We start from the raw sequence: 11,377 nt of genomic DNA, 5'->3' as shown, positions 1-11,377 counted from the left end.
TAAATTCTAGATAAAAAAGCTGCAGATTTACAATATGAATACTGGAAAGGCGGAATCGATTAGTACGTTTAGCGAGCATGAGGATGATCTTGATGACTTTGAGGGATCAATTATTTGGTCTCAAGAAGAACCGCTTTCTTCAAATGAGATTTTAGAATTCACTCCAGATCTGGAAAATCAAAATCGATTAAAATCTTTATGCCGTTTATGCGCTGGAGAAACTCTAAATCCCATTTATATTTACTCCGAATACGGCGAGTCTTTGAGACTTTTACATAAAATAAACACGTGTCTAAGTATTAAGGTAATTTTGGCATTTCATAATCCAATATTAATTCAATTCAATTGAAAACGGAATTGAATTAAAAAGGATAATATTAATTTTCAGGTAAAGAAAACTGATCATCTCCCTAAGCAACTTTGCTCAACATGTGTTGAAAAGATCACATGGTGCAATGAATTTGATGTTCAGTGTATAAAAGCTGAGGAAACTCTTCTTGAGATATTAAAGCAGAAACAGTCTTTCACTAATACTATAAGTGATGCAAATTCTCAGGAGAATGTAGACTCTTGTCCATTATGCATCGAAGGACGAATGAGAACTTATGAGGAAAATAAGAAAATTGGAACAGATACTGAATTGTATGACAGTGATATTGTTCTGGAAAGTAGTGATGAAGAACAAATCCCAAATGAAATTAAGATTGACAAAGATCCTGAAAGTGAAGCCATAACATTGTACTGTTTAGGTACTATGCAGAAATATCTGAAATGTGGAGCATGCATGAATTTATATCACACAAAGGAAACTCTGGATGAACATAAATGTAAACCTAACTTACAGTGCACCTCTAAGCCATATAAGTGTGATATATGCTTTGCAACTTTTACATTTGAAGAACGATTGCAGTTCCATCAGCATTTTCACAAAGATGTGAAAGCATTGTATTGTGAAATATGCAAAATTACATTTGGGAAAGAACTAAAATTGTTTTACCATTACAAAAGGTATTAACTGTAAGGAAATCATAAGAAATTTAGTAAAATTCTTATTAAAATTTATTTTATATTTAGATACCACTGTAAAGATGGTAGAGTGTCATGCTTACAATGTGGAAAATTATTTGAAAATCAGGAGGAACTAAAAAAACATATTTGTGTGGATGGAAAAACAAGACCTCATGTATGTGAGGTCTGTTCTAAGGGATTCTGTGATGGGTACACTTTAAAACGTCATGTGGTAACCCACCTTCCAGAAAAACCATATAAATGTCCTGAATGTTCAAAAAGTTTTACACAGAAATCAAGGCTGAATAAACATGTGGCTTCACATAGTATCATTTTTGAAAACAGTCAAACAATTTGGAGGTACTATCTTTATTTTTGTATTATATTTTACTAATAATAAAGCTGTTTCTTTTACATAAAGATGTGTTCGTTGTGGTGAAGCATTTGGAAGTTGTGAAGCTGCAGATGAACATTGCAAGAAACATGAGGAGAAAATTAGCCTTATTGAAGAGTTGCAAGTATTGAAGCTATATCATTGTGAATTCTGCAGTAGTCACTTTGTGGACATAGATCATCTAAAAAGCCATAGAGAATTGCATGCTGTTGAAAAACCATACTCTTGCAATAATTGTAACTCTACGTTCAAATCCTTTGCAGAAGCTGTTCTTCATTGGAAAGAACATTCAAGAATATTCAAAGTATTAGTAGTGTTCTTATGTGAAATATGCGATAGAGATGTTAAAGAGCTGTCTCTGCTTTACAAGCATAAACAAAAACGACATCAACCAGTGCCTAGAAAATCAGAGAAAGGCAAAGAGAAGTTCATTTGTGAATTCTGCGGAAGTATCTTTGCAGGTATAGAAGATTTTCAAGAACATGGAAAATATAGGTGCTCAAAATTTCCATGTGACATTTGCGGCAGCCTTCTGCCAACAGCAAATTCATTGAATGCACATAAAAGAAGACACAGTGGACTACGACCGTATGTATAAACCTTTTTTATGTTGCACCAAAATTACAGAATTTTCAACATTTTTCATTTGTGTATAGGTATGTTTGCAATATTTGTGGTAAGAGTTACACCCAGTCCAGTCATATGTGGACACATAAGAGGTTTCACATGGGTGTAAAACCATATGCTTGTGAATATTGTGATCAGAGATTCACAATAAAGCCAGATTTAGCAGATCACACTAGGAAGAAGCATACAAGGGAACGACCATTTAAATGTGATGTTTGCAACAAGGCTTTCTTAACAGGGTCTGTTTTTTATCAACACAGATTAATACACAGGGGAGACCGTAGATACAAGTGTCACTATTGTGAAAAAGCATTCACCAGAACAGAAGCGTTGAATAATCACATAAAAATCCACACTGGTGAAAAACCACATGCTTGTGATGTTTGTGGGAGATGTTTCAGGCAGAAGGGAGATATGAGAAAGCACAGACGAACCCAGCATACAGCTAAACAAGAGTTAAAATAGGTTAAACCAAAACAATTGTTAAATACCCTATTATAGGAATTTTGTTGTACTATTACGTTAAGATTGATACTTTTATAAATGCTGTAATACAATGAATGAAATGTAAATAAAACATTCATAGTAGTACAATGAATCCTTTGTATCACAATTTTGGAAAGTTACAAACAATGAATATTTATTATGTTTAAAAATTGTTGATTTTGTTAGGTTATGAGGGAATTGAAAACAAAAATGGGGTATTTGTGCACGGAAACAAATATTTAGACGACGAAGTTTTAAAATGTTTTAAGTACGCGTTATTTTAAAAACACGCGCGACAACAAGTCAGAATAGGTGCGCAGATGCAACACGTACTGAACAGGTGATACGACTGATGTCTCGTGATTCGTACTACCGAACCTTGTGGTTCTAACAAGTTGCAATCGTTACTGATAAGGATTGTATGCATTAATGAGAGTCATTTCAATAAAACTGAAACGATGACGAGCTATAGATAAAACAATTTTGTAAGGTGCTCCACGTACCTGACAAATCTGTAAGTCAACGTTCGATCATTTTATGATTTTATCTTGTACGTTAAACGATTTTGTTTCCGATCTTGATTGCGCGATTAAATGGTGTACAATGATTAATTAAACATAATCAACGTATTCTCGATGCGTTTTATTCGAAATTTTTTTCCATTATCGATAGAATGTACCTAACCTAATTAAATTTGACATATGCTCGTCGTCGCGGTAAAAGGTAATGTTTTTAATTTCAAGTAGAATGCTTTTATTTCATTGTAGATGAAATTATGGATAACATAACTAATTTTTTTAATTTTGAATTTGTTATTAATGGTAATAAAAAACAGAAAAATTTTGTGAAAAAATATTTGTATTTAATTTTCAAAAATAATGTATTTGTCAGAATCCCAATGAAGAATGGCGTTTCCACCACTAGTTAGTTCTACACCCCCTCCTCTGGATAATTTTGGAGATTCAGAAGAAGATGAATTTGGGGATTTTACAACTGGAGGCATAGATGGTAATTGCAATATCATTTACAGAATATCTGACTTTCTTTGTGTATAATAAAAATTATTTTTAGGTTTATCTGTATCATCAGATTCACCACACAAACTTGTAACACCGATACAAACACCTTTATCATCTCAAAATACCTCACCAAAAGTAAATGGCATTCCAGAAACTTCTGATAATTCTCAAACAACCATTGTTTCAAAACCAACAATTGCAGAAGATCTTTTAATTCTCGAGAAGATAAATGACACAGTGAGTGACATTAAACTGAAGACAAAAGTAGAGAATGTTGATGAAATAATAGCAGAAGTAGCAAATGATAACAAAAAAAGTTCAGAAAATGTTAATAATAACAATAAGGAAGACAGTTTGGGAAGGGGGTGTTTCGGTGGAGTTGGTATGGTCAGTGAAGGCAGTAATTTTGGAGAAAGTGAACAGGATGCTTCACCTAATCATTTAGAAGATATAGAGCCTTTAAGTTTAGATTTAGGAGATCCAACTGCTGCTCCTGAAACAACACAGTCAATAGATGAGGTTTTTTATGAGTATGAACAATTCGAGGCTCCACAAAATTGGGTTCCAAACAATGATATGTCAAATGTTTATAAAGCAGATTATTTTAAATTTAAAGAAACTGAAGATATTTCAAATAATGTGAACAGTTTAAATAAAGATTCTAATGTAGATGATAAGAAAGACTTAAGTTTGGATTTTGAAGATTCTATTGAAAAGTCAAAATTGGAAGCTCAATTTGTAGAAAATCTAGATGTGCCTAATGAAAAAGAAGTCTTTGCATTTGAAGTTAATAACTCAAAATTCGCAAACTCAGTTGAACACTCAATTTTTTATGATCCTGTAAAGAAAAATCTTCTAAACGTTGATGATTCAAAATACAAGTTTTTACCCAAAAATCAAATGGAAAACGAAATTGTCAAGGACATCTATCAGTTTTCTAAGAATGAAAATGTTCAAATTAAGAATGATTTTCCATCTTCTGCACCACTGCCAGATATTTCCAGGTGTTCTAGCGAAGAATTTGGTGACTTCAAGTATGATTCTATATTGGAAACTTCTAATGCTATTCAGGTTGAGTTTCCTGATTATTCAGTAGAAACCAATAAGGTGAAAGGCGAAACGTTGGTTCAGGATGATGATTTTGGCGATTTCACTAATTTTTCGGAGCAAACGCAATTTGTAAAGCCTGATGAAACAAATGTACCTGATAAAGATAACGATGTCGATGATTTTGGGGACTTTAATGATTTTGAATCAGCCTCTGAACAACCTGTAGTAGAACAACCACAGATTAACTTGAAAGAATCAATTTGTCAGATAGAAAATAAAAATGTGAGTTTCCGTTATTTTATTTCCTCCATAAAATATTGAAGTATCAAAAATTTACATAAACTTTCTTTAGGCTGCTAACAAAATAGAGGACATTATAACAACAATGTTTTCTATGGATTCAGTGCAATGTGAGATAGAAATACAATCATTGATAAGCCAGGTAGATAAAGTCTGGCAGAGTATAAAAAATGTTGAGGAAACAAATGCTTTGACATATCAATGGGCAAATAGTTCCAGTAACAATGTATTGTTAAATTCTCTTGGCATTGATTCACGTAATATTGTAAGTGATATTTGTTGGTGTGATAATGTCAAAACAGTAATTAGATATTAAATTTAAGTGTTTGCAGTTATTTGGTCCAAGATGGAATCCAAATGTCCCCAGATTTGCTGCTAATCTTGGTTTTACTCCATTGGAACCAATCAAAGCCACAGCTGATCCCCAACCAGCTGTTACATCAAATATCAATAAAACTCAAACTTCAACCAACTTAGAAGTAAGTTTTCAATCATTCATTGACATATATTAAACAACACAACACACAACATATTCAACTATAATTAATAACAATAAAATCCAATTAGGAAGTACCTGCTGCTCAATTCGATTGGAATAGTTCGGGGCTTGTTAATCCCTTAGAAGCTAGTAAGTATTCAGTGCGGTATACGTTTATACAAATTAGTTTTATTTTATCGCCAAGAATACAGATAATAGATATATTATTAAATGTATTAAGAATTATTCCCCGTTTTATGTTCACATACTTTAGGTTTAAAATATTGCACTGCTTACCTCACTTTGTTTGCTTATGCAATTTTATTTTTGGTGTAAAGTGTGCTAATCGCTGGGAACGTTCTTTGATGAATCATGTAATCTAGGTGGTGGGTTATCTGCTCTTCTACCTCTGGACTTTTTGTGTCCTTTCGATCCTCTACTAACATCCCACAGCTCCACCAACTCTGAATCCTATCGTCGACCGAGTAGCACAAGGAATCCTATTAATCATCGTAAGTCTTAGGCTTGTATCTTGTACTCTATATCCTGAGTAGCATGAGAGATGTAAAAATATTAGAGTGATGATTTTACTGCATGCTTCTACTATGTTTTCTAAACAAACGAAAAAACAATCCTCTGAATGAAATATTTTATAAAACAATAGATGTCCCAGATATAAACCGAGAACGTTGCAATTCGGTGTCCAAAGTGGAGACGATAGACCCTTTGGAAAATGAAGTTATGAAATCACAGAAACGTTCACAGCCTTCGAAGATGATCGAGCCTCTGCCAGCCCCTCGTGTATCAGAGTGGAAGAGAAGAACGGACCTTGATCTAGGGCAAAGAAAGAGTACAGGTGTCCAGAGGAATATTTCAATGGAAAAGCAATACACAACCGAGAGACAGTATTCATGTACCGATAGACAGTATTTGTCCACTGAAAAGTCAACTTTAGGAGACTATCGTAGCAAGTCTGTGAACAAGAGATCTGGATCAGAACACGTGGTGATGGACAGATATGGTCGAGTAATGCCTATTCAACCGGAAACATCTAGAGTATTAAACCGATTACCGGATTTGTCATTCCTGAGCGCTAGAACTTTAATGCTTGATCGCGAACACAAGCAGATCACTTGCGAAATGGGTGTTATAAGTCGTAAGATGCCCGGCTGAGTAACGTCGGTCTGAGCGCGAGTTTGAAAGGTCAAGAACATTTTCGATGGATATCTCTGTCCTCTGTGGACGCATCGACGAGACGTACAAACGAAGCAGAAACGACGTTCCGTATTAAACCTTTCAAACCCGCGCTTGGACCGACCTTCGATCCTAACCTATTTCCCCCTGAAGAAACACCGACTGATAAAGTATTCTGTACTTTCTATTCAAAAAAAATACAAAAGAGACTCTGTATGGAGTGTACTGAATAGTGGATGTCTACAGTACACTCTGAAATACAGATTTTCTATCATTTTTGCACGATAAGATGGTGACGTAGAACATTTTCATTTTGTTCACGCAATGGAGTCACGATACTTTATCGAATACATAAACTTAGATGTTCTGATAAGTTTTAGGTTCAAAGGCACTCATGGGTGTTCTTAATGGAAACATCACTTATAGTTTCTAGTATGTGATATATAATTACTGTTCTAGGTTCTTGAATTTGTGTATTTCTTAATCCGTTTTGTCATTTCTTTGTTTATTTTCAGATACAATGTGGACCAATTTATAGGTTAGAAATAGTATGTTTAATTATATTGTTTTTGTAAGTTGTAATTAAAATGAAATTGTGAATATTATAATCATTTAGTTAGTAATTAAATCATTTATATTAATATTACTGTTTCTAATAGTGTTCCAACTGTTATTATTATGCAATTGTCTGGTGGACACAATTTGTATTTTTAATCGTGTCTTTATAGGACCTTGCAGGTCTATAATGTACTTAACCTTTTATGTGCACTGACTCTGTTCCGTGAACAGGTGAAAAAGCGTGCAAGTTAGTGGTGCAGCCAGACTTTTTGATGGAGGCATGTGATGACACATGTTGTAGTTGTATATATTTGCAAATAAATCATTGTTACAATTATTTAAAATAGAATTGTTCTTATGGGAAGATATTATTAAGAAATTTTGTGTTCAACCATGTCTCCATGTTTTCATGTTCACAAGTATTCTATGTTACATGTTATATGCATTTTCTTATTTTATAGAATGATCAGAAATATGTATTACTAATTTAAGTAAATGGAAAAATTAACTAATTAGTTTTTCAATATGAATTTCTTTTTTCAGCCAATTTTGTATATCTCCTGGCTACATCATAATTGCAAGTAGTAAGTGAAATAAAATACTCGATGTTCGAGTTAAGATTTAGTATTGATATTACGTTCAGAGGGAATTGTCATGGATATAGCTGGTGTTCAAAAGTGACTTAACAAATAATAATGAGATATATCGTAGATAAAAATGTAAAAGTGTTGATGAGAAACTTAATAGGAGGTGCTTATACCTTTGACATTTGATAATTATCATTTTTAGTAGACTGAATGTTCTTATAGTATAACGATTTAAAGTCCATTTAAGTATTCTGTTGTTACTAACAAGAGGACTGATATTGCATTGGAGATTTGAAAGAATTTGGGGCAATCACAGAAAAAAATGTATAATGTATGTTTAATGCTATAAAAGTTTACATTTTAATTTTGCTTATTTTTGATTATAGTATTGAAGTATTACTTTAAAATGTCCAAGGTGTTAAGCAAATAAAAATATTTTAATAGTATTTTATTATTTTAATTTACTAATTAAGTTCTAATATTGATATTGTAACTACTATATTATAACCATTATTTTATTTATTATCTCAATTTATTCTTTATGATGAAAAGATGGAGATGTACATATACATATACAGGGTGCATCACGAATCAGCCCCCACAATTTTTTTGGCATTTCCAATCATCTAACAAAAAAATCTTGTGAACAAAACTTAGTCAGTACTCAATCGGCAAAAAATTGCAGATTTAAAAATAGCCAAGAACATTTCTCTTCAATAAAAAATGAAGGTCACCATAATTTCTTTAATTGGGATTACGTATTTTTAAGTGCACAGTATTATAGGTGTTGTCAAGAGGAATTTAATAACCTAGTATACTATTATCTTGTGATGACCTTGAATTCAGAAATCATCATGAATCGATTGCCACGATATTTGATTTATTGTTAATTCGACAATACATAACATCAACACACCACATTCAGACGAAAATAAAATGAAAAACATGTACAAGATGATACAAACAACTGGAAATTAAATTTGATTTAGGACGTACACGCAATCAATTAAAGCAAATGTTTGAACTGCATCCCACCTTCTGCAACACAAAGTTCTGCTCTTTTTTTACAAATTCTGATATGTAGCTTCAATTAAAGAATAACTTTGTACACTACTATTATGTGTTCTTTAAGGTTTTCGGTGCTTCGACGTTATATATCGTCGGTCATTAGATCAAATATCATGGCAATCGGTTCATGACGATTTCTGAATTCAAGGTTATCCCAAGGTCATAGTATACTAAGTCATTGAATTTGTCTTGACATCACCTATGTTAAAAGTTAAAACATATAGTCCCAATTAAAAAAATTATAGTGACTTTCATTTTTTATTGAAGAGAAATATTTTTGGCTATTTTTAAATCTGCAATTTCCTGCGGAATGAGTACTGATTAAGATTTGTGCACATTTTTTTGTCAAAATGATTGAAAGTGCCAAAAGAATTGTGGGGACTGATTCGTGACACACCCCGTATGTATACAGGGTGGATCACATAACTGAGACCACTTTGATTAGTACGTAAGTAAATGTTTCAGATAAAAGTTGAATGGTTTTAAGGGGGTATAATTTGACGCGATTAGCTTTTTTGTGTAAGATGATACGTAGAGGACATATGAAAGTCGAGTTTGTTTTTTTAAATGGAATCATATAATTTTTATTACGTTATTCAATCCAGCTCGTAAGTATAAAAAAGTATTAACCTGTTCATATAAAAAAACCATTACTTTAGGAAATATTTTAACTTCAATTATTCGAAGTGGGCAAATTTGGGAACTTGAGCAGAAATTTGCATAGTTCTAACGGGACCACATAGCATTATTCGATTTCTTCCTATCATTTGTATTTTTCAAAATTTCAAGGTCAATTAACGTATCCGAAAATTGGTGCTTCAGATGTTCGACAAAAAATTTGAAAATGAATTGACATCCAAGGACAACACTTTGAACATCATTCCTAAATTATTATAACTTTAACACATGTAAAATCATCATATAGAATAAAAGACATTTGCAGAACGGTAATCTTTTGCTTATGTTATTATCAAGATTCCCCAAAGTTCAAACATCTGAAGCACTTTTCGGGTACGTTAATTGGTAGAATTTCATTAAAAATGATTTAGTGACCATCGTAATACACATTACTGAATTTGTTTTACTATTATCTATAACTTTTGTTATAAAAAGAAAATGCTGACTTCCATTTAAACAATTGAAATTTTGAAAAATACAAGTGATAGGAAGAAATTGGATAATGCAGATTTCGTCTGTAGCAATTTCTGCCCAAGTTATTACTTTGGGAGTTATCGCCAGTGGTTCCAGTTATACCACTTCGAATATTTGAAGTTAAAATATGAGCCGTTGTTTTTGAAAGTGGTATGCCCATTTTTTTTTTTTTTTTTAATATCTAACTGTAACTACCATTAACTCATTTTTTATCTCCTAATTTTCATATCTCCTAAACTAATGATTTTTTTATATGAACAGGTTAATACTTTTTTATACAAAATTACGAGCTGGATTGAATAACGTAATAAAAAATATATGATTCTATTTAAAAAAACAAACTCGACTTTCATATGTCCTCTACGCATCATCTTACAAAAAAAAGAAGCTAATCGCGTCAAATTATGCCGCCCTTGAAATCATTCAACTTTTATCTGAACATTTAAACATTTACTTACGTACTAATCGAAGTGGTCCCAGTTACGTGATGCACTCTGCATATATATTTTAATAATTGCCTCAATAAGGACAATGTTCAAGTAAATTACAAATAGAAGAATCCTAATGTATACTTCCATCTTCACTTTAATAACTCATTTGTCCAACTCAGTTTGAATTCTTCTTTGCAAGAATAGGGTCCTCTTGTGCAGGATAAATTCACACAAAAGCCCGAATCATTTAATTGGTATTAGTCAGTCTTCAGAACTTACGTACCAACTATGAAAATACTTTATTTTTACTTTTACCGTGTCAATAAAAACTCTTATTTTTACCAGTTGTATGTTGAATACCAATACTGATAACCGTACTACACCAATCATTGTTTGACAACAGTACCACTACAAATATGCATATTCACATATAATATCATTAGTAGTTTACCAGAAGTATAGTTTTTTACGAATCATGGAGCGCCTGTAAATTGCAAAACATAATAATCAATGGGGTGAAAATAATCGTTCCTTTTTTTCAATGAAAAATTTAACAAAGATAAGTTATTTAGCTGTGGAATTGTGGCCATCACTGTACACGCTAGGCGTAGTCGTGCGCCGACTGGTACAACCAGGTACCAAATGCCACAAGGTCACGACTCGTATGCCCGTATACATAGAGGAAGAGTCAGTTGACGTGAGAGGAAGAGAGAGATCTTTTATTGTGCAGCTTAGTCTTGCGCCGGCAAGGTGCGCAACCAATGAACAGCGAAATAACAGGTGAAAGAATTCACACGTTGCTCCGGAGATACTGTGTGTTCTTGGTGAGAACGAATTTTTATCAACTAGCCTCTTGAGACTACTTTAAACGACTCATATATTACACTCACTATACTGACGAACAGTATTCTGCAAGTACTCGGGGAAAAAAATATGAATTACTCGATCAAAAATACGACGAATATAAGTAAGGTTATATTTAGAGTCGTCGGAACAGGATGTCGTAGCAATTAGGTTATGGCGTC

The 11,377-nt window shown here is 32.7% G+C and overlaps 2 protein-coding genes across 3 annotated transcripts; both read left to right on the top strand.

Moving 5' to 3' along the window:
• The first annotated feature begins 34 nt into the window (after positions 1–34).
• On the top strand, positions 35–2,494 carry LOC108580272 (zinc finger protein 2-like). The gene is made up of 5 exons (XM_017943982.1): positions 35–304; positions 389–1,008; positions 1,075–1,368; positions 1,430–1,990; positions 2,059–2,494. Exons 1-5 carry the CDS (start codon positions 35–37, stop codon positions 2,492–2,494), a joined length of 2,181 nt encoding a protein of 726 aa, XP_017799471.1.
• A 386-nt stretch (positions 2,495–2,880) lies between these two features.
• Positions 2,881–6,892, top strand: LOC108580296. 2 transcript variants are annotated; one of them, XM_017944006.1, is made up of 8 exons: positions 2,881–3,029; positions 3,407–3,523; positions 3,587–4,866; positions 4,937–5,149; positions 5,217–5,363; positions 5,452–5,512; positions 5,746–5,874; positions 6,027–6,892. In XM_017944006.1, exons 2-8 carry the CDS (start codon positions 3,421–3,423, stop codon positions 6,533–6,535), a joined length of 2,442 nt encoding a protein of 813 aa, XP_017799495.1. In that variant the 5' UTR covers positions 2,881–3,029; positions 3,407–3,420; the 3' UTR covers positions 6,536–6,892. The 2 variants fall into 2 exon arrangements, with proteins under 2 accessions (XP_017799495.1, XP_017799496.1); XM_017944007.1 differs by lacking the exon at positions 2,881–3,029 and adding an exon at positions 3,083–3,238.
• The last annotated feature ends 4,485 nt before the right edge of the window (positions 6,893–11,377 follow it).

This window comes from Habropoda laboriosa, unplaced genomic scaffold (assembly GCF_001263275.1).
Source record: "Habropoda laboriosa isolate 0110345459 unplaced genomic scaffold, ASM126327v1 scaffold9, whole genome shotgun sequence".
Classification (NCBI taxonomy): domain Eukaryota; kingdom Metazoa; phylum Arthropoda; class Insecta; order Hymenoptera; family Apidae; genus Habropoda; species Habropoda laboriosa.
Note: the sequence above shows the minus strand (reverse complement) of the source record. Positions and strands in the feature narration are given on the sequence as shown.